The following is a 24,202-nucleotide window of genomic DNA, read 5'->3' as shown; positions in this document are numbered from 1 at the left end:
CCAAGGTTGTCCTCTACAACCAGTTCTTCTATAAAAAGAACAGGAGTACTTGTGGCACCTTAGAGACTAACAAATTTATTAGAGCATAAGCTGTTCTTTTTGCGGATACAGACTAACACGGCTGCTACTCTGAAACAGTTCTTCTATGACGTCCTCACTGCTCACCAATACCAAATAAAAAATGGCATTCCCTCTTGTTGGTTCAGCAACTATTTGGTGAAGAAATCTGTTGGCTAGCACATCCAGGAAAATCTGGACCCTACTATTATAATATCTGGGAAGTTAAACTCTCTCATAATCACACAATTCACACTAGTATTTATTTAATTAAAAACATTAAGGAGATCTCTATCCATATCTTCTGACTGAACAAGAGACTTCAATTGCTTCTTTAAAACACACTTCCTTGAGAGACCACAATTAAATGCCTAAATTGCCACTACCAGACACTAGTGTATCATTTATTATTTATGTCTGATCTGTTTTGTCTGTAAACAGACTGTAAACTTGTTGAAACTGGAATTAGTCTCCTGATTTATTTGTACACCACTGGCACTAAGTTGTTACCAAACCAAATAAGGATTAATAATAATCTACATTTAAGGCCAAAATTCTGCACACAAACCTCCAGCCTCTCATTCTGGAAACATGACCCATAGTTACATGTGACACTTTCACGTTGCATACCTTTTTTCAGTGGCTCAGGCTTTTTGTCAGCTTTCTCTCTCCATGGCATGGTGATAGATGGGAAAAATGACTTCTTTTCTCTGGTTTCTTCCTCTTCATTTTTGTTCTCATTCTGTGCTGGCGAGTGCACCATGTTCACTTTACTGTCTTCTTTTTTCCAGGTGGTGTCTAACTCAGGTTTAGCCGCCCTTTGACCTAACGTGTCAGCTAAGTTTGATCTCTTCATTTTAGAGAGAGGAGAGGATGGCGGGGTCTGGTTTGTGGGCTTTGGAGCTAATGCAGGTTTCTGTTGGAGTGATGATTTACACACAGGTTTCTCATGACTAGGTAACGGAATCTGGCTGTTGATCGATGGGAATAACAGTGTAACTGTTGTGTCTGAGTTCTCCGAAACATTATTTGAAGAGTCTTTTAAAACATTAACAGTGGCATCCCTTCTCTCTAGGCTAGAGGATATACTGTCTTTTAGAGCGGTATTAATGGTTTCTTTTCCACTTTCTGTTGTAACTAGTGGGGCAGGTACACCATCAAAACTATCTCCTGCACTGTATCTTTTCTTTTTCTTTTGCTCCTCCTGTTGATCGTAGTGGAAACGCAAGGAGTAATTTGTCCTTCTTAACTTTATCCCAAATGGAGAAACATTTTCTTCTTCATGTGGTGCTGTTTTATCCAGTTTTCTTGTACCAGTGTTCTGCTGACTTTCCAAAGTAGCTGGAGATTCTGATTGGGGCAGTTCTTTTCCTGGAGAATGAGAGAGGCTTGGAACAAGGAAAGATGGAAGATCTTTGGCAAACTTATAGCCTTCTGTGTTGTTTGCCATTTCAAGGCGTGTTTCCCTCTTTGTAGCCATTTCAGTTGCATTATCTTTACAAGCTGGAGTCTCATTGTGAGCAGCCACATCATCATTTGCATCATTGGATGAATCTGTCTTTTTTCTTGTGTTCTCTGGTTCAGTACCTTCTGCACCACTTGCACTCTCAGCGTCTGCATTGGCTTTTGAGGTTTCTGAAAATTTCTGCCATGCTGGTGTTATGGAAAATTTTGCGTTTGCAGAAAGGGTTTTCCTTAAATTGCCATGGGAAGCACCACGTCCTTTGGGTGTCCAGTCATCACTGTATCTACAGACACTTACTCGGTCTTTTTCATTTAGCTTGCTGTTTTCTGCACTCTTTAGCATTCTAGATCTAATAGAAGCCCATTCAGCTAATATGTCCTGGTTGTTCAATGTCTCCTGTGTATACTTCATTTTACTGCAGCTAGATTTGGGATCAAGAGTAGTTTTCTGGGTGTTTTCTGGTGTGGGAATATCCAGGTTTTTTCTTTCTTCTGTCAAACCAAGTAAAGATTTACAAGCTGTATCTTTGATCTGATTCAGGTTTACGGCAGTGCCACAAAGCTGTGCTCCAGTAACCAAAATAGCTGTGTGTGGGACACTCAAAGAGTAGGGGAGTACAGTAGAACCTTTGCTAAATTTGTGGGTCTTGGATTCTTTGAGGGCAGAATGGTGTGCTGCCTCTTTGACAGGAGTAACAGGGCTCAAATTCACTTTCTGAAATATGATCTGTTTCTCTCCCGATGACACTTGAAATGTGAATGGTCTGTGCATAGCCTGCCTTTCATCTACTTCCTGCCATCTTAGTTCTTCACCTATCTTCTGCTCCTGAGCTTCGACTTCTCTCTTCTGCTTTGGTGTTAGCTTTTCTTGCACTGTTTCTTTCCCTTTCTGTGATTGTTTTGTTTTTTGTTGGTTTGATTCTTCTTGAAGCTGCTTCTCCATGGATTCCCTACCAGCATCCACAGAACTCACTTCTTCTTTGACATGTTGCTGTCTTATGGCTTGCTCTTGTTCTTTTTGCTTTTCCAGATGCTGTTGTCCATCCACATGTATTTCTGTCTGTTCTTTCAGTCCTTGTTCATTTAATTCCTCTTGCCTTATTTTAAATTTCCCCTGTTGTTCTCTCTCTTCACTCTCCAGGTACGTTTGTTCTGCTGGTTCATGTCTTCTTTGTTCTTCTTGTCTCTTTTGCTTCTCCAGTTTTAGTAGAGTTTGTTCTTCTCGTCTCTCCTTTTTTTCCTTCTGATGCTGGCTTTGTTCTTCCAGTCTCTTAGCTTCTTCCTCCTGCCGCAGCTTCTGTTCAGCCTGAAGATGCCTTTTCTCAAATTCTTGTCTTTGTTCTTCCAGTTCTTCCAGTCTTTTCTGCTCCTCCAGTTCCTGTCGTCTCAGTTCTTCCAGTCTTTTCTGCTCCTCCAGTTCCTGTCGTCTTTTCTGCTCCTCCAGTTCCTGTCGTCTTTTCTGCTCCTCCAGTTCCTGTCGTCTTTTCTGCTCCTCCAGTTCCTGTCGTCTCATTTCTTCTTGTTGTCTTTTCTGCTCCTCCAGTTCCTGTCGTCTCATTTCTTCTTGTTGTCTTTTCTGCTCCTCCTGGTGCCTCTGCTCTTTTCTTTTCAAATGTTTCTCCTCCTCAAGGAGATGCTGCCTTTTCTCTTCCTCACAATGCCTTCTCTCCTGTTCACTTTGCATCTCTTCAACTTCCTGGCATCTTTGTTCTTCCAGATGTTTTTTTTCCTCTGCTTCTGCCATTTGTCTTTTCTCTTTTGTCTCAAGCATTCTCCAGTGATTTTCTTGCTTTCTTTTCTCATCTGCTAACTCAAGCTGCTTTTGCCCCACTTTGTTCTGGGTTGGCTTAGCTGTGCCAATTAGTTCATTGTCATCTGGGTATGTCTCTCTGTACTGGTGGGTTTCTGGGTTTTCTTGCTCAAACTCTGTCACTGTTATGCTTTGTGACTCCTAATGTTAGGAAACAAAATCAGATTTACTTAATATTGGTTATCGTTCCCTTTCTTCACTGTACAGAATGGTAAACTGATCAGTTGCAAACTAACTAGTCTATTTTTTAACAATTGGCTTGAGATATAGATCATTTTACTTTTGTCCTTTGTTAGAAAGTCATATTTTTACTATATTTGAGTACAGAGTCTACACACATTAACTCATGAGTTACAGTATCACAACCCATGACATATTGGAGTAACTGAACAACATGTTGGTTTATCTGTTTCACCATTTTACAGGAGTGATATTCTGTAAAAGAAAGGATACATCCTGGCACCAACAACATGGTAATACTAAATGGCTATCTTCGTTAAGCAGCAGATAATAAATCACGGTTTACACACTAATGCATGTAAATCAATGGTGCCCAAATTCTGACTAACCAAGCAGCACCTTCAGGGAAGTCTAAGGGCCACAGTTGATTTGTGTAAAATGAAGTAGGCAGCAGCCACCCTTACCATAAAACTGGGTCTGAAGCACAGAGCATACTGATACACACCACCAAAGCCAAAAGCTAAGGAGGCCACTGGGCTCATTGAGGAGTGTTGTATGCTGGGATCTGTAGTCACCCACAGGCCACATGAGGGTGGCCACAATCACACAGGGCTTCACCCGGCCCACAGGCCTCACTTTGGCCACCCATAATGTGAACATATTTTAGAATGTAACATTCACGTTTCCAGCACTGTCCCACATTTAACCACTTTGTAAGCTCCAGAGTTTGTTCTGTTAAGGTTCAGAAACATTAAGCATCTGTTCAAAAGCATTGTCTGTTCTCTCTGCAAGGCTGGCTGTTTCCACACAAAGCACGCAGCCCCATAGAGAGCAGCTGTGCAGTGATGGCAAGGACAGGAGGAACAATGGTAAAGGAAATGCTGCTTGGCTGCTACTCTCTGCCTGCCTCGGCTGACCCCCAATTAGTCAGGGCTCCCCAAGCTGATGGTTCCAATGCAGAAATCTGGGAGCTACCTAAAAATCATGTAAAAAGCAACATCTGAAGTGAGGTTCTTACCCACGAAAGCTTATGCTCCCAATACTTCTGTTAGTCTTAAAGGTGCCACAGGACCCTCTGTTGCTTTTTACAGATTCAGACTAACACGGCTACCCCTCTGAAACCTAAAAATCATGGAAAATCTGGAGATCCCCAGCTTTTCTATGCTAGTGGATAGGTGTGATAACTGCTGCTTAACGAAGATAGCCATTGTGATTAAATGGGATACCATGAGGTGGATTAGTGGTACAAGAGGTATTTTGTTTGTTTGAGAGTATGTCTGCCCTGCAGCTGGGAGTGTACTTTCCAGCTTGGGTGGACAGACGTGCTAGCTCTGCTCAAGCTCCATGGACCTTCCCTAGAACATAACAGGCTCACCACCACTCTGCAGCTCCTCAGACAACACCATTGTCATTAAAATGCCTTCTGTTAGTTGAGGGGGAACAGATGCTGGGCCAAGATGTTTCTCACCAGAGGGGAAGGAGGATGAGGGAACAGGCAAAGCAAAGCAAAGGGGTGGCTGTGCACTTTTCTCTATCCTGCTGTCCTCCTCTGAATAAATGTCTCAGCCTGGCAGCTCCCTCCCCACCTATCTAACCCCCCCCCCCCAATCTTGAAACTCCAGGGAAGCTGCCCACCGGCCTCTTTCGGTTTCCTGGAGAGGAGGGAGGGCAGTGGGGGAGAGACGTAGGGGCTCCTTCCCTCATTCCTTTCCTATCGTTGTTTAGATTGTGAAGTATTTCTTTTGAAAGCCCAATGTCCAGATTATGGCAGGGGCACATCAGGAGGGGAAGGGTACACAGGGCCCTTTCCCAGCTAGCATAGGGAGTGAGAAAGGGAAAAGAGAAAGGACCATGGGTCAGCCTCCTTCCACACGGGTCAATGGAGCTGGCTGATTGTGGGGTAGAGAGCACGTTGCGCCCTCACAGTGCCTCCTGGAACTCTCCTGGATGGGTGCAGCACATCATCAGCCCCAGATAGCTACATGGAGGTAAACACTACCTGTCCCTTGTCTCCACTAGGACTTTATGTTTAGACAGCTATCTTGAGTTCTCTCAATATAAAAACCACATGCCTTGTTTTGCAGTGAAGACAAAGCCTATATTGTGAAAGCACTCCCAAAGATCTCCCTGGTGTTACCCAGCCTTGTCCGTACCTGCATCCTACCTACCATTAATCTCATTATTTTCAATTGTGACTGTTTTGTGAGTACTGACTACAGTTTCTAAAGCAGACCATCTCATCTCACCATTTGACCACCCAAATCAGTTCAATACCTTTGTTAAACTTCTGTGTTTTCTTGACAGCCTCTGTTTTTTTGGCTTTATGGAGAGCTTATGCTTAGCCGCACTGTTGTCCAGACGAGCGACTGCCCGGGGGACCGCATCAAGATTGATCGATTCAATTGTGCCACCAGAGGAAATGTGTCTTTTTGACCGAGACGATTTGACTGGAGTGACCTGTTTTGTACCATATATACAAAGTAACCCTCATTAAAACCATACAAAGAGATTTAAAACAAAAAATATTTCTGTACGTATGCAAACAAAAAAATAGTAGAAAACATGCAAAACGAGGAAAGTTTGCCAAAGGTTAAAAAAAAAAAAAAAAAAAGGACATGAATTCTTCTGTAAGTAATTCCCACCATGCTCTTTTGAGTGAGGCTACATCAAAAATGGCTGAAAGATAAATCAATCTAAGCATTACAACAGAGCCTACAATAGGGAGTGCTGCAGAGCCAAGCCACCCCACCCCAGTGGGAAAAGCTAGAAACCTTATGCCTCAGGCAGGTACAATGCTTCCTGGAGTACAGTGGGACCATGGCCACTGCATCATGCTTGGTGTACTCCCTCATGTGTGGCCAGCTCTGCTGACAGATGCAGAAGCAGGGCAACAGGATGGCCCCCCATTTTTGCCTCTCTCGGTCTCATTTGGGGAGGTTAGCAGTAGTAGTGGAACTAGCTTGGAGCAATCCCTGCACTGCTGGGAGCACAGGGATTGCTGTTCTACTTAGCTCTACCAGGGGATGCAAGGGCAAGAGACGTTCCTTGCAACCTCTCCCCCACCCTCCTCCTGTGCAGGGCTGGGCACAACTGAGCCCTAAATGCATATGTAATTTAGGTCATATCTCTATATGTCACAGAACACATAGGCTGTGCCACACGGACAAGTGTATGTTACTGTAGGAACTGGGACTTTTGCATTCCCATCTTTTTTGAACTGTGCAATCTTAACACTGCATCAGTATAGTTTATAGGCAAAAATATGAATAACTCTTGGAGCTGGTGATCATAGTGTGACACTTCCTTGGGGTACTGAGGGTTGTTAGGCACCTCATTACCACCTGCCCTTATCATAAGGAAGCCTTGTCTGTGCCTGACCATGGGTCAGTTCTCTGATGCCACAGGCAACACAAGCACTCCCCTCTCTAGGCTCACACAGGCCCTGCTCTCTCTCTGCAGATTGGCAATAGAGGGCTTGGGGGGTTGGAGTGTGTCTGAGCATTCCCCTGGCATGTCCAGTCCCTGGGTTCCCTGGACATACACAGTATTCACAGATTTGCTGCTCCCAAATAAGCAGAACACCCCAGCTTACTAATTACATCTTAGTTCACTGCTCATTTATCACACAACACTTCGATAAGTAAGTTTATTTAACAAACTATAGAGATTCAAGTGACAGCAAGTAGTAGTATTGGAAACAATTAGTTACATATAAAATAAAATTGTAATAGGCATTCTAGAACCTAGACTTAATTAACAAGATGTTCTCATGTCTAATAAAGTGTTGATCATCAGCATTTTCCAGCCAGGCAGGCTGTGATCCCTTTTTCATTAGGCAAGCCATACTCTTAGCTTGTCTCCTAGGTGAAGGAACGAGAGCATCCTCTCAGTTCTCAGATATATCCCCCCACAATCTATTATCTTTACCAGTAAACAGGATCCTCTCCTGCGGTTTATTTTTTTCTATAAATTTCTTCTCTTGTAGATTTTGACTGGTCTCAGGCTCAGTATGCAGATAGGCCTCCATTGTAAGACTTACAATGCTCACTACCCCAAGACCAGACAGAGAGATAAGCATCTGTACCTGCTGTTTGAAAGGAACCTGTTTAAGACATGTCACCGCTTGGTTACCTGCCTTAACCCCAAAGCTTTGAGAACACATTTTCTAGTATAGAAACATAACCCATTCAATATTATCTGTACATACATTTTGAAATGATTATGATGACAAGTGGGCTACTGCCTCTTGATACAGACCTTACATGCACCCTTTGGTGAACTTAATATGCATATCTGACCCAAGGAATCCCTATAAAAACTCTATGCATTCCCTGTGCCCGCTAACAGTTGGCACTAAGAAGTTCCTGGCTTACAGCTCACCCTTTATTTTGATGCAGTAAAGTTAGCCACTGGTTAACCTATAGGCATCAGCTGGAAACACTCTTGCCTGGACAGTGCATCTGCAACTATATTTTCTTTGCCTGTAATATGTACAAGTTCCATATCATATTCTTGGAGCACTATATTCCAATGTAGCAGTCTGGAGTTTGTACCTTTCATCTGTGAAGCCATATTTACGAAGAATGGACTGTTAGGACTCTGAAGTTTCTGTTACATTGGTATGACCTCAGTTGCCTTACCACCCACACAAATCGCAAAAAATTGTCATTCTATGACAGAGTAGTTTTATTTGGGGGGGCAGGAGAAGTCAGTTTTTTACTTAAGAAAGTAATAGGATGGTTTTTGTTGACTTTGCCTGCTTGCATTTGGACTGTTCCCAAGCCAGTGTTAGATGCATTAGAACACAGGCGCCAAATATCTTGTCAAAGTCTGGACTGGCCGGAACCAGGATTTTTGACAGAATTTTTTTTGCTGTGTCAAAGCTTTCTTGACACGCTGCAGTCCAAATTGCCTTGTCTGGCTGTGTCTTTTTTGTAGACACACTATTGCTGAAATCTTCCCCAAACCTGCGACAATAGTTCGCCAAGCCTATGAAAGACTTAATTTGTTTTTTGGCCCCCTTCTGTCTAGTGACCCGAATAAGGGATTTCAGCTGCCCCTATTTAACACTTTGACACCTTTACTGTGAGACATGCATCTTTGGATTTCTTCAGCACAATTCCTAAGTGGCTTTTATGATCTGACCAGGAACTGCTGAAGATGGTAATTAGAGAGACAAGGTGGGTAATATCTTTTACTAGATCAACTTCGTTAGTGAGAAACAAGCTTTCAAGCTAACACAGAGCTCTTCACAGTTCGGAAGCTTTCTCTCTCTCTCTCTCTCTCTCTCTCTCTCATCAATAGAAGTTGGTCCTACAAAAGATACTATATTACTCTCTAATATCCTGGGACCAACATGACTACAACACTACTCTGCATACAACAGATGAAGAGGGCAATATCATCTATGTCGGCTCAAACAAAATCCTATGACCCAGCTAGCACTTGGTTAATGAGCCTCTGAAGTGTGGTTCCTGCACTGATTAAACAAAATGGTAACACTTTCAACTCAAAAAGTCCCAAATCAGTAATGAAGGCAGATTTTTGTCTGCACTTCAATGTCTATGGGAATTTGCCAAACCCCATTTGTTAAACCCGGGTGCTCAGGAACTTTGCCATGCATAGTGTGTCTAGCATGTAATCAATTCTGGGTATTGTACCAGGAACCTTGACAGCATTAAACTTTCTGTAATCAGCACAAAACCTTATATTATGTTGTGATAATTGGGTCTAAAAATTTACCCTAATAGTGAGCTTAATTGTAAAAAGGATATGAAAGTTCATATGCTGTTACAATAACCTGTTACAACAAATGTTGGTGAAAAATACGTCAAGTTGTTTTCAACAATGAATGTTAAACAGATTCAAGAAAACTAGACAGAGATTTAAAATTCATCCAAACAAACAAACAAAAAAAGATTCTGAGCTGCGTGGCTCTTTGGGAGGTTTTGCTGCACCATCTCCAGCACAGACTTTAAATCGGGGGTGTGAAAACTTTTTGGCCTGAGGGCCAGATGTGGCTACGGAAATTGTATGACGGGCCATGAATGCTCACGAAATTAACAATTCAGAGATTTTCAAATAAACTTTATTTTAAAAAGATACATTTTAGTGGAAATAAACATAAAACCTTACTTACTATTATAAATACACCATCATAACAACACATTACAATAATTAAACCAACTTACCCCCTTCCATGCCCTTTCTCTCTAGCCTGGATTTGTCGGGCATCAGACTCCAGTCATTGGAACTGATCGAGATTCACCAGCCCCCTGCTTTCAGAAATCTCCTCCCATGTAGGTCCCAACACCCCACAACTTTGAAAACCATCACTGAGCACTCCCTGGCCAACTACTCTTTGTTTTATCTTCAACAATGGAAAATTAACACTACTAAAACATCAGAGTCACCTAAGCCAACAAGTAGCAGGCATGTGGGCTTGCATGTTCCAGGCTCTGATGGCATGTGAGGCGTGTTTGGGTTGTGCAGCTGGAATAACATGCATGCCCCCATGCCGGTCATGAACACGCAGGAGCGCTGGGCGGGAGCAGCAGGACAAGCCCCCGACCCCACTCCCCAACTGGAGCACTGGGCAGGCAGAGAAGAGGAAGCCCCCAGCCTTGCTCCCCGACTGGAGCACTGGGTGGGCGGAGCAGGGGAAGCCCCCAGTCCCGCTCCCCGGCTGGAGTGGGGCAATGGAGCTCGAGGGCAAGATTAAAAGGTTTGACAGGCTGGATGCAATCCATAGTTTGCCCACCCCTGCTTTAAATCCTCCTTAAAACCTTTGCACTTATTCAGCCACCAGTTCCCCTCTGCTTCAGTGCCACCCTCCCTCTACTGAGATCCGGGACCTCTGACCTTTCTCCCATACCGAGGTCAAATGGGGCAAACCATGTGGATTCTTGTGGCACTGTGTGGTAAGCAAACAAAAAGACAGTGCAAGATTACATCCCAGTCACTTGCCCTCTTGTTTACATACTTTGTCAGCATAGATTTCAGGGTCCCACTGAACCTCTCAAGTAACCCATTTGTCTCTAGATGATATGGGGCATATTTCAATTGCTCTACCCAACACATCCTCCACAACTCGCCCAATAGCTGGGACATAAAATTGCCCCCCCCCCCCCCCCCGGCAAAATCAGATGTCTATTGGAAAACCCACCCTGCTGAATATTGAGAAAGGTGCCTTAGCAACTGTTTCAGCTTCCACATTAGACAAGTCAGTTGCCCCTGGTTATCTGGTGGCAAAATCCACCATTACTAATAGAAACCTTCCGCATCCCCTCCCACCCCGGGTTGGCTGGGGTGATATCTGTGGCAATCCTGAAAAATTCTTCTTTGGTAAAGGATGCACAGGAGTCTTGCAGTGCCCTAGAGGCTTTTTCTGCTTTTGACATAAGTCACAAGATTTTTCCTTTACATCATTTTGAATATTAGGCCAAAAGAATTTTTTCTTTAAGCTTTCATAACTCTGTTCCCAAGCGATCAGCAAAAGGGCAATCGTGGGCTAGTAGCATGAGCTTCACACAATCAATTGTTTATAGGGCTCCCCAGGACTTTTGTTTTTTTACTAAATGGGGCTTCTGTGTACATCCTCCCCTCTTCTACAAAAAGCCTCCCCCTGTTCATAGAATATCAGGGTTGGAAGGGACCTCAGGAGGACATCAAGTCCAACCCCCTGCTCAAAGCAAGACCAATCCACAACTAAATCATCCCAGCCAAGGCTTTGTCAAGCCTGATCTTAAAAACCTCTAAGGAAGGAGATTCCACCACCTCCTGAGGTAACCCATTCCAGTGCTTCACCACCCTCCTAGTGAAAAAGTTTTTCCCGAAAATCCAACCTAAACCTCCCTGACTGCAACTTGAGACCATTGCTTCTTGTTCTGTCATCTGCTACCACTGAGAATAGTCTAGATCCATCCTCTTTGGAACCCCGTTTCAGGTAGTTGAAAGCAGATATCAAATCCCCTCTCATTCTTCTGCAGACTAAATAATCCCAGTTCCCTCAGCCACTCCTCATAAATCATGTGCTCCAGCCCCCTAACCATTTTTGTTGCCCTCCGCTGGACTCCTTCCAATTTTTCCACATCCTTCTTGTAGTGTGGGGCCCAAAACTGGACACAGTAGTCCAGATGAGGCCTCACCAATGCCAAATAGAGGGGAATGATCACGTCCCTCGATCTGCTGGCAATATTCCTACTTATACAGCCCAAAATTCCATTAGCCTTCTTGGCAACAAGGGCACGCTGTTGACTCATATCCAGCTTCTCATCCACTGTAACCCCTAGGTCCTTTTCTGCAGAACTGCTGCCTAGCCATTCAGTCCCTAGTCTGTAGCAGTGCATGGGATTCTTCTATCCTAAGTGCAGGACTCTGCACTTGTCCTTGCTGAACCTCCTTAAACTCTTTGTCTACCTCAAGGAGATCAGACCTGACAAAATTAACTGGAATCCCCTCTGTCACCACTGAAGTCTCCAACTCAAGGGTAGCTGCATTAACCTGGGAAGATCTGGCACTGTAGTTGGACTCCCCATTACTGAGGCACTGTTTCTTCATGGGTTCAAGAGACTACTCAAGTAGCACTTTCTTCAGCCGTCCCCTGGGGTTGGAGTCTGATAATTAGGGTTACCAGCAGATGACTGGTACTGGGATGGTATGAGCTTAGTTCTCTCCTCACCCTCCTTTTCCCCAGGAATAAACCAGGGACCCCTATTACAGCAAGCTTTTGACCTTTTCTTGAGCACGTGCACTCTATGAATGGTCTCACTTGTAGGTATAAATCAGCAGTATCAGCTGCAGCTTCCACAGCTGCTCGGGACTTTTTTGTATTAACTTTTTTGAAATTTCTACACTTTAGGTGGTATGCCCCTGGTGTAATTTGAAACCTTTTTAAACACTGACCCTTTAAACAGACCATACAACATAACATCATTTACAGCCATATAATTGAACACATGTAAAGCTTTACCAGTCAATTTGGGGACTAACACAGTCATTCTCTGGTCACCATGGATTTTATGTACCTTGCATATCCTTTCAAAGGTGGTCAAATATTCTTCAATGCTATCAGTCTCCTAGTGACTTGGGCACAGTTTGTCCCAGCTGGGTGATCCCTGGTGCGGAGTACCTATGGGTGAGGATTCTGTCCTTGCATTTCCAGCTTTTTAAGCTCTGCTCCCTTTCCTTCTCTTGATCTTCACGCTTTTGGTGTTCCAGCTCCAGTATTCTCTGGTGGGCCTCCTCTTGTCCTGCTTTCTCTGCTTCCTGCTGCTGTTCATATGCCTCCCATTTTTGCTTCTCTGTTACCATCTCCCTTTCCTGGGCTCTCTCTTTTATTTCCAGTTTTCTGATCTTTATCTTGACCAGCACTAACTGCATTGCTGTTTCACTGGGAATTGTGCCAGATTGGTTCCTTAAATCTGCCCCTCTTTTGGGCTCGGGCACTTTTAATAGATTAATAAGTTCCTCCTGGTACTTGTTATCTTCCAGGAACAAAGCTTTCATCCCTCCATATTTGATCTGTAGCATTTAAGACACATTCTGCACAGTTTTGCCAGCTGACGCTTGGTATGTTTAGCATATGTCTCTGATTTATTCATCCCATCCTTTCCTTTGTTCTATTTCTCTTACCCAAAATATACAAATGGAAAATAACAAATTGTAATCTTTTACTTTAACCGTTTCCAATTTTCTGACTTTTGAGTTTAGTATATAAGTGTTTGGAGTGTGACCCTTGGCTAACCGGAAAATGGGGTGTAGATCTTGCCAACTGTGCTACCGTGACACTTCCCAGGTAATACCCAGGATTGAGAGGCACTTCGCTACCACCTGACCTTAGTGTGAGGAAGCTTTGTCTGTGCTTGCCAAGGGTCAGCTCCCAACTCCATCAGCCAGAGACAACGCAAGCACTCCCACTGTCTCTCTACAGGTTAGTGATAGGCACACCCCAATCCCCCGCATGTCCCCCCTGGACCATCCAACTCCTGCTCCACCCTGGACACTTGCAGTATTCACAGATTTGCTGCTCCCAGAGAAGCAGTGCAGCCAGATTATTAGCTGCACCTTAGCTCATCACTCCACTTAACTGAGGTGATGGTTGCCAGGAGTGCAACCCTAGGAGAGACATGGAACAAGAAGCTAATGGTTCAAGGGAAGGCTTAGTGAGTACTGACAGAACAAGGTTCAAGCTCCAAGGGCTGAGCTCAGAGACTTGCTTGATTTGGGCATGCTCCCTGCTCTGCCACCAACAAGACCCTGCTGAGGAATCTGTGGGTGTGCACTTCCTCACTCATGAGTTGAACATTGTGGCAGGACCCGCACTCCTTGCTGAGCTTGGCTGATGTACGGGGTGGGTCCAGCCTGGGTCCGACAGTGGCCTTAAGGTCTTTTCCATTAGGTGCTTCCTAAGGCGAAGTTCCCATCCTTCCCAGGTCCAACTGAGGAATGAACGACAGATAGTGCACCTTGCTACGCTGTGGGCTTCCTCGAGGCAGTACAGACAGCACTGGTGCTCGTTGCTGATCGAGAAGGAGCATGGGCAGGATGCACAAATTTTGAAGCCCCAAGTCCTGGGCATAGTCCAATACCCAAAGCAGGGTAATGGAGGGACGGGGCCTCTCAAGGTCAGGGAGACTAACTATAAAACACTAAAAACTATCAGATAAAACTTTAAACTCTAAACTTATAAAAACTATTTACAGATATCTATATAAATGTTCACAAATAAAGGAATAAAACCAAAGCTTTGGACACTGGACCAAGACCATGCAGTGGTGAGAAGGAACTGGGGAATGGTTGGTCCACCCCACCCTTTATCTTCTCGGTCAGAGGCATGAGGTGAGACAGGACGTATGTGTGGACCAATGGACACTGCTTTCAAAACTCTCCAGCTCCGGGGTCATGGAGCATAGGTCTACCCAGAGTGGAATACACATAGGGACCAGCACTCAAAGAAGAATTTCCAGTGTGGATACATAAGTTCTTAAATATTATCTGTACATAACATTTCAGAATGATTATGATGATCACTGGGCTACTGACTCTTGATAGAGACCTTACATACCACCCATTGGTTAACTTGATATGGATGTATCTGACCCCAGGATCCCTGTAAAATCCTATGCATTCCCTGTGCCCTCCACCAATTGGCACCAAGAGGTTCCTGGGTCGCACACAGTGAACCAAATGAGGACAGCTGGTCAGTTTAAGCAGTAAAAAAAAAAAAATGTTTATCTTCAGATGTGTTAATTTATTAACAACTTTCAAGAAATAACTTGGTATTTTGTTTTAGAGAAACACTCAATGACTAAGGAAATAATTTTCATTCATACTAATTGGATACCCCAACTGGGGCATAACTAACATTACAAATTTTTATCAACTCCTATTAATCAGCTGTGAAGACAGATTAGCAGCTAAAGTTTCAGCAGGGTCACATTTTTTAGTGTTGCCAACTCTCATGATTTTATCATGACTTTCACAATATTTTGATGTTTTTCTTTAAGCCCAACCTGGAGAGACTCTCAGCTTTTATTTAAAACAAAATTAAGTTTCTTGATTTCATGGTTGTGGAGAAAAGCTTGAAAATATTATGTGAGGACATGCTAAAACCTCAGAAATCAGTAGAGAAATAACAAGAACCCAACATTTATTATTTTTTAAAATCTCAGGTTTGCTTACATATGGAGTGTTGTATTTCAGGTATTTTAGTTATTATGTTCAGCCTTTAGGCCTGAATCAGTTGGGTTGGACTTACTATTACATGAGTTTCCAAAGCTATATTTAATTGGTATAAGGCGACACTAAAGTATACATTCCTCAAAACTGGTGTTGAGTTTTAAGCATAAAGTGACAAGTAAAATTTCTCATTGTATATGAAAATCTCCTGTTGAAATCAGAGAATCAAATCAGAGCCCATGCTGTGTCTTTTGGATTGCAAATATTTGGGCCCAGATACTGAAAATACTTGGGCCCAGATACTGCAAATACTTATGCATGAGTGTAACTTCACTCATGTAGGCAGCTGTCATTAAACACAACAGGGTTATTTTCATGAATAAGGTTGTACATATGAGTAAGCGTTTGCAGGACTGGGACTATTTCCAGCCATACTGAAAACACTTTGCACCCTGCAAAAAGAAAAAAACCTTACAATGCTTGGCTGAAGCCCTGGCAGATGAATCTTATTGTATCTACTATAGGTCTTGCAACAGCAAATGCTGTTATAGTGGGAAAATTACAAGTGAGTACACAAGAAACTAACCTTTAAGAGGTGACAAAAATCAAAAGTCTCTCCACATGGTCCATTTAGCTACCACTGTTAGATTTGCAATTGGTGTGAACTCAGAAAGGGAGGGGAAGTCTTCTACAGAGGAAAAATTAGTATCTTTTTTTCAAGACAGCTCTGAAATCCACAAAGGTTAAACACAGGTTTATCAGAGAATCAGTTGTTTAAAGATCTTGAAATGTTTTGCATAGCCTTATTAAATGATATGTAGGCATAATAAAGTAGTAAAAGTACTTATGAAAATGATGGCTCTGCAATAATTCGAATGTTTGAAGAGCAGATGAATGGAGCTATGTTCAGTTTTCTGTCATCATCTATTACCATAGAAACAGACTTCCCAGCTTCAGTCACTACTCATTTACCAGTGTCTCCTCAAAGGCAGTACATGAGAATTGTACAGTGTCACTGCAGTTTTGGATGAATTTGGGACAATAAACCTGAATACAGCAATAAAATAACTGGTGGTTTTCTAAAAAAATAAATTAAAACAAAGGAGGAAAAAGTAATTAAAACAGAAAAGGATTTGATACAACTTCAATTAACTATTCATGTTTTGTTACCTTCTTCTCTACTTCATGTCCTGTCCCAGGCACATGCATAGGGCTTAATGAATCCGGCGTGTCACTTAACTAGAAAATAAGATTAGCACACCTAGATATTAGAATGTAAAGGATTTAATAAACATGATTAAAAGATCTAGTGCAATCACAAAGTGAGAGTGAAAAGGCCTATTAGGACTTTTCCTCCATCCCCACTAGCACTATAGGCCTGACAGATGCACAGTTCTGCTTCCTGATGTAACACTGTTTTCTCTTCTACACTTTTATAATCTTGTAGCTCTCTATAAAGAAGAGTCTGTAGATATCAGAGCCAACAGGCTACACAGGCTAAATGATAAGAGTTCACACTTATTCTTAAACCTAATTATCTAGTGCTAAACACCAAAGCAAAATGCGACCTACCAAGATTTCTAGCAGTTTTGAATACATTTTGTCATATTTAGAATCAGTGTATTAGTTTGATTGAAGCATGGACCAGATAAAATGGAATTAAAAGTCCCATCCTCTCTTAGGCAGAAATTATCTACATAGGGGAGTGGAAATATTGCATTTCACCCAATGCTTCCTGTGAACTCCTTTCCTCTGGAGCCAAATGGGATCCACAGAAAGGCAGGCCCCTTTGACTTTTTAGTTCCATCCGTAAGGGTTCATTAGTGCTGCAAGAGTAGTGCTGTCCATGGCTCTCCTAAACGCTATCTGCCATCAGAACCCATCTTATGGGAGTGGATTCTAAGCCCTGGAGGAGGAACTGCATTAATTCCTGAAGACTGCAGGAACTTCATTATTAACCATTTGTACTAGTATAGCACCTAGAGGCCCTAACCAAGATTGTGCTGTACACACATGCGGTAAGAGACAGTCCCTGTCCCAAAGAGTTTACCATCTAACTAGACAAGGCACACAAAGGGTAAGAGAAAACTGAGGCAAAATACTTTCCCCAAGGTCAGTAGCTAAGGCAGGAACAGAACCCAGGTCTGCTACATTCTAGTCCAATGCCTTATCCACAGACCAGCTTGCTTTGCTTTGGTGGGGAAAATTATTCAGTGCAACTTGACCTTCATCCCCTTCCCAATCCCCCTCCTTGTGCCCTCAGTGGGGCCAAGAGGGAATTAATTGGACACCATGTCATGGAGGCAACACTCCCCTATGCCCTGCCCCCCAAAAGCAAACCCTGGGTGCAGGGTGTTCTCTGCATGGGAAAGTACTGGGACCCTAAATTTGGTATTACTGTATCATTTAAGGGCATTAACTTAACAGTCTTTTTATAATTGCTCAAATGTTTATGCATTATAGAGCACATTTAAGTGATTCCTTTTAGCTAAGAGCTTGTGAAGCTTTCTGTGATACGAACTATAGCCTATTTGTATCTTTGATATAAAATGACTGGCTTGATTTTTAATCCCATGTTTTTCAATTCTGACATATTTTATGTATACTTTGTGATTCTCCTTTTATGACTCATTAGCAGATATTAGTATATATCCTCAAAATTAGCATTTCAAACCCATGCCAAATCAAATTGAGAACTGAAGCCATTAATCCATTTACCTATACAATAATAATGAAAAACTACATGGAATATAAGAAATACAGCACCAACAATACTTAGCATTTCTAATCTGTAGCTTTCCAAGTGCTGTACAAAAGATGCATATGCCTTCTTATTCCCTGTGTACAAATGGAAGCACAGAGAAGATACAAAGGCTTGAACTACACTAGAAAATTAGGTCGGCATAACTACACCACACAAGGTGTGAAAAATCCAAAATATTTTTATATCAAGCGCTATAAAGCTTCAAGTGAGTAGATGTACTTTTTAAATAGTGCGTGCACACACACACAAACAAACACATAAAAAGATGTGAGTTCTTTGGAAATCCTTTCCCAGGCAGAGTTTGCTCTATATGATTCAGTAACTGTACTGAAGGTGAACAGGGAGTGCCGAATGAAGGAGAAAAGGAAAATCAGCAAATGTTGAGGAATTTGGTGGAACCTGGCTCTGGGCATGTGCACATTTGGGGGAGTGTAGTATAGCTTCTCCTCCAAATGGCTCTGTGTAGGGGCATGGCAACAACTGAAAGCTGGTGAAATGTGGTACCAAGCCAACCAGTGGTAGAGTATGTGTACCCACTGCAGCTCTGGCATGCTCTCCCTGAGAAGCCTTGGGAAGAATTCTGGTTGAGCCAACCCAAATCCCTCCTCAGGCTGCAACATAGTTCCTCTGAACCTCCCTCCAGCAAGGGCTGTGACTTAAAAACACAATCTGGCCCTCAAACTTTATTCAAACATCCTACTGCAAGGGTAGGGATGTAGGATGGGAGATGGACAGCCAAATCTTCTTGCAGGGAACCCATGGGTCAGATAGGAAAATATTGAGAGACACACAAACCCTACTTCCTGTGCAGCCCTGGAGGGTACAAATACAGTGGAAACAATACATTTCTGCTGCACAGGAGAGCCAAGAATCTGAGAACTCAATTAAGGGGACTCCAGAACGCACTTCAGAGTGCAGAGCTTAACTCCACAATAGTGCGGCGGGGTGAGGGGAGGGCTTTGTGGACAGATTGGGACTCTACATCCCACTGTGAATTAGTGGGAAGAGATTCCATGTTCCTCAGCCACCCACTGCACAAAGCTCCTTTGCTAGGGCATTGTGCAAGGGATCCAAATGTCACTCAGTGTGCTCGAAGTTGACAGAGAAAGGTGCTAGTTCATTTGGAAGTGCTACTGTTTGTTGAGGATTTGTGTAGTGAAGGAGGGCTGCAGTATTTGCCATTTTCTCCATTAATAGCATCATAATTTTTTTAAATGGATAGATACAGTGCTTTCCAAATACACAGGGAAATTATGTCCCTGCTCTCAGGAATTTACAGTTTTAAATATACAGAAAAAACACAATTGATAAATGCTCAGGTGGGAACAGATGCTTTCCTTCTGCCCAGAGGGTATGTCTACACAGCAGCTGGGAGCCTGTTTCCCAGCGTAGATATTGTCTGCTTGAGCTAGTATGCTAAAAATAGTGGCATGGCTGCAGAAACACAAGTGGTAGCTCGGGATAGCTCCCCGAATACGTACCTGGGGCTCAGGCAGGTTTGTATGCAAGTGGCTAGCCCAAGCTACTGCCTGCGTGGCTGCAGCCACGCTGCTATTTTCAGCGTGTTAGCTCAGCAGAACTTGGCCTGGTCTACACTAGAAAATTAGATCAGCATAGCAGTGTCGCTCTGGGGTATGAAAAATCCACACTGTCATTAAGTTGACCTAAATCCCTGTCTAGACAGTGCTAGGTTGATGGAAGAATTCTGCCATGGAATATCTACCGCTCCTCAGGGAGGTGGTAACTTATAACAGTGGTCTCCAACCTTTTTACACACAAGATCACTTTTTGAATTTAAGTGCAACCCAGGATCTACCCCACCCCTTCCCCGAGGCCCCGCCCGACTCACTCCATCCCGCCTCCCTCCGTCGCTCACTCTCCCCACCCGCACTCACTTTCACCGGGCTGGGGCAGGGAGTTGGGATGCGGCCGAGAGGTTCAGAGTGTGGGAGGGGGTTCTGGGCTGAGCCTGGGGCAGGAGGTTGGGATGCAGGAGGGGATGAGGGATGCAAGCTCTGGGAGGGAGTTTGGGTGCAGGAGGGGGCTCCAGGCTGGGGCAGAGTGTTGGGATGCAGGAGGGGATGCTCAGGGCTGGGTCAGGGGGTTGGAGTGCGGGAGAGGGTACGGGGTGCTGGCTCCATGAGGGGGCTCAGGGCTGGGGCAGGAGGTTTGGGTGCAGGATGGGGTTTGGGGTGCAGGCTCTGGGAAGGGGCTGGGGCAGGGCATTGGAGTGCAGGAGGGGATCAGGGCTGGGGTGCGGGAGGGAGTTCAGGGTGCTGTCTCCGGGAGGGGACTGAGGAAGGGGGTTTGGGTGCGGGCTCCTGCTGGGCGGTGCTTACCTCGGGTGACTCCCAGTTCCCTGCCTGCCCTGGGCCTACGCCACTCCTGGAAGCAGGCCAGTACGTCTCTGTGGCCCCGGGAGTGGGCCCGTGGCTCTGTGCACTGCCCCTCCCTGCAGGCATCGCCCACGCAGCTCCTGTTCCCGGCCAATGGAAGCCGAGGGGCAGTGCCTGCAAGCAGGAGCAGCACGTGCAGACACCCCCCCCAGGGGTTACAGGGACGTGCTGATCACTTCCAGGAGCAGTGCAGGGTCAGGGCAGGCAGGGAGTCTGCCTTAGCCCTGCGGCACTGCCGGACTTTTAGCGGCCGGAGATCGTGATCGACTGTCAGAGGCTCCAGGATCGACCAGTCGATCACGATCTACCAGTTGGTGACCACTGGCCGATACCGATGGGAGAACCCCTCCTGTCAGCATAGGTAAAGTCTACGCTGAAGCACTACAGTGGAAAAGCTGCAATGATGTTTTAAATGTAGACAAGCCCCTAGTGTGCGTCAGTCTACCTGTGCTGGGAAGCACATGCCTAGCTGCTGTGTCAACGTACCCGTAGACTACCCAATATGCCCGGTATGTCAGAGGCTTGGGAGGTACAGTGGTTTGAGCATTAGACAGCCAGTATGCCTGGGTTCTAGTCTCAGTCTGCCATAGGCAAACTGGTTTAGGCTCCAATCCCTCTCACACAGAATTTTCCCTGTAGGCTGCTATGCATCACCTGTACACAACTCCCCCACGCTGTGAAATCCAGTATTCTTTGTCTCTCACTAGCCTTTTCCTGACCTTTAGAAAGATGCTATGTTTGACACCTGCTCTGTGGGAAGTCAGCTGTGGGCCTTTAGAACAGTTAATATCACGGCCTCCCTTCCAGGACTCCAAGTACATCACTCCCAGTGCATATACTTGTCATTAGTCTAGGGCGCAGAATTTGAAAGGTCCTACTAAATCTGTGTGTCCACGCATAAAAAGCCTGCTGCTCTGGCTTACTGGACATGGCATCTATGCCCCAGTGAGTTCTGTGCTTTCAATAACAGTGTGATGTAGTGAATATGTCCATTTAAAATGCTTACTTTATTATCACTGTCCGAGAGCACTGTGTCCTGTTGAGTCTCAATCTCCATTGGGCTACTGAGTAATAAGTCCTCTTCTAAACTAGCATTTGCCTCCTCCATTGTCCTCTCAGAAATTGTCATTTGTGGTGGTTGTCCAAATTTAATAGTCTTGGACAACTGTTGCTGAAAAACAAGAAAAAATGTATTTATATCACAAATGAAATAAGTCGACTCTACTGCACATGCCATCTCTCCCCATGGAATCTGCATAGTCTGCAAACAATTTGAAATACACAGGCTGATTACCAGGGCTAAGAAGCGAACTAACTCCAGATTCAATATCTACTGCAACAAGGCAGAGAAAAGGAAGCATAATTATCAGCAGTAACTCTTGATTGAGGAGGACAAGAGTTAACAAAGACTCTTGCTGTTTTATTATGACTTTCATAATACTGGTGTTTTCTGGAGTCATGTGGACACATCAAAATCAAGCTTTCATTAAAACAAAAACAAAAAGGTATATTTCTAGGCTTTATGGTTGCAGAGAATCTTGAATTCATGACCCACTGCATCCTCAAAGGTAACAACCCAGAAGGCCATAAAAAGAACCCTACATTTATTATTTAAAAAAACCCTCACAATTATGGGGACCAGACATGATTTTTAAATGTTTGAGGATTAGCAATACTGCACATTAAAGGAACCTGATTTTTAGAGAATGCAGGGCATCTAGCCTCTGAAAAAATCAGGCCCCTTTAAGGTATCTCAGGTTGAGCTCCCAAAAATTAAATTACCAAAGTCATTAGTCACTTCTGCAAATCTTGACCAGATGTATTCCCACTGCAGATCCCCTTCTGCCATGCCACAAGGCTATTGGTGTACAAGAGAGCACAGAAATCCCACAGTGAGGCTCTGCTGAAGCAGAACTATAACACATACTGGTAGGTCAACAGAAAATGTGAGTTTTGTAGCTTTTCCATCATTCAACTTTTCCATTTCCCGTTTTTCTTTCATTGAATCCTGTTTCTTTTCCAGGGATGATTTAAAATCTTCTCTCTGAAATACTATAAATAAAAACAATGAGGAGTCTGGTGGCACCTTAGAGAATAACAGATTTATTTGGGCATAAGCTTTTCTGGGTAAAATACTACTTCTTCAGATGCATGGAATGAAAATTACAGGTGCAGGAAGATTGAAGTGTTCTCCTACTGGCTTTTGTATGTTACCATTCCTGATGTCCGATTTGTGTCCATTTATTCCTTTATAGTTCTTGTATTTCGGGAATAAGTAAATAACTTTTCCTTATCCACTTTCTCCACATCACTCATGATTTTATATACCTCTATCATATCCCACCTTAGTCTCCTCTTTTCCAAGCTGAAAAGTCCTAGCCTCTTTACTCTCTCCTCATATCGGTCCCGTTCCAAACCCCTAATCTTTTTAGTTGCCCTTCTCTGAACCTTTTCTAGTGCCAGTATATCTTTTTTGAGATGAGGAGACCACATCTGTACACAGTATTCGAGATGTGGGCGTACCATCGATTTATATAAGGGCAATAATATATTCTCCGTCTTATTCTCTATCCCCTTTTTAATGATTCCTAACATCCTGTTTGCTTTTTGACCGCCTCTACACACTGCGTGGACGTCTTCAGAGAACTATCCACGATGACTCCAAGATCTTTTTCCTGATTCGTTGTAGCTAAATTAGCCCCCATCATATTGTATGTATAGTTGGGGTTATTTCTTCCAATGTGCATTACTTTACATTTATCCACATTAAATTTCATTTGCCATTTTGTTGCCCAATCACTTAGTTTTGTGAGATCTTTTTGAAGTTCTTTACAGTCTTCTTTGGTCTTAACTATCTTGAGCAGTTTAGTATCGTCTGCGAACTTTGCCACCTCACTTTTTACCCCTTTCTCCAGATAATTTATGAATAAGTTGAATAGGATTGGTCCTAGGACTGACCCTTGGGGAACACCACTAGTTACCCCTCTTCATTCGGAGAATTTACCATTTATTCCTACCCTTTGTTCCCTGTCCTTTAACCAGTTCTCAATCCATGAAAGGACCTTCCCTTTTATCCCATGACAACTTAATTTACGTAAAAGCCTTTGGTGAGGGACCTTGTAAAAGGCTTTCTGGAAATCTAAGTACACTATGTCCACTGGATCCCCCTTGTCCACATGTTTGTTGACTCCTTCAAAGAACTCTAATAGATTAGTAAGACACGATTTCCCTTTAGAGAAACCATGTTGACTTTTGTCCAACAATTTATGTTCTTCTATGTGTCTGACAATTTTATTCTGTACTATTGTTTCAACTAATGTGCCCGGTACTGACGTTAGACTTACCAGTCTGTAATTGCCGGGATCACCTCTAGAGCCCTTTTAAATTATTGGCATTACATTAGCTATCTTCCAGTCACTGTGTGCAGAAGCCGATTTAAAGGACAGGTTACAAACCATAGTTAATAGTTCTGCAACTTCACATTGGGTGAAATCCATCTGGTCCCAGTGACTTGTTACTGTTAAGCTTATCAATTAATTCCAAAATCTCCTCTTTGTCTCTCCTGGAATTGACACCTCCTCATCAATTATTGGGAGTGGACTACATCCACCCTGATTGAACTGGCCCAGTCAGTACTGGTTCTCCACTTGCGAAGTAACTCCCTTCTCTTCATGTGTCAGTATATAATGCCTGCATCTGTAATTTTCACTCCATGCATCTGAAGAAGTGGTTTTTTACCCACGAAAGCTTATGCCCAAATAAATCGGTTAGTCTTTAAAGGTGCCACTGGACTCCTTGTTGTTTTTCTGGATACAGACTAACATGGCTACTCCCTGATACTATAAATAAAGT

General features: G+C 43.6%; 1 protein-coding gene across 1 annotated transcript in view; it reads right to left on the bottom strand.

Annotated features, from left to right (window-relative positions):
* CRACD (capping protein inhibiting regulator of actin dynamics) overlaps positions 1-24,202 on the bottom strand; it is a 132,406-nt gene that overhangs the window by 18,559 nt on the left and 89,645 nt on the right. The window contains exons 5-8 of the mRNA XM_054029589.1: positions 21,357-21,521; positions 16,361-16,429; positions 5,786-5,968; positions 688-3,472 (exon numbers count right to left, since the gene is read on the bottom strand). Coding sequence (XP_053885564.1) covers positions 688-3,472; positions 5,786-5,968; positions 16,361-16,429; positions 21,357-21,521 — 3,202 coding nt within the window. The remainder of the gene's footprint in view (positions 1-687; positions 3,473-5,785; positions 5,969-16,360; positions 16,430-21,356; positions 21,522-24,202) is intronic.

The sequence above is a fragment of the Malaclemys terrapin genome, chromosome 5, assembly GCF_027887155.1.
Source record: "Malaclemys terrapin pileata isolate rMalTer1 chromosome 5, rMalTer1.hap1, whole genome shotgun sequence".
NCBI classification, from domain to species: Eukaryota; Metazoa; Chordata; order Testudines; family Emydidae; genus Malaclemys; species Malaclemys terrapin.
This window is presented reverse-complemented; position numbering and strand designations above follow the sequence as displayed.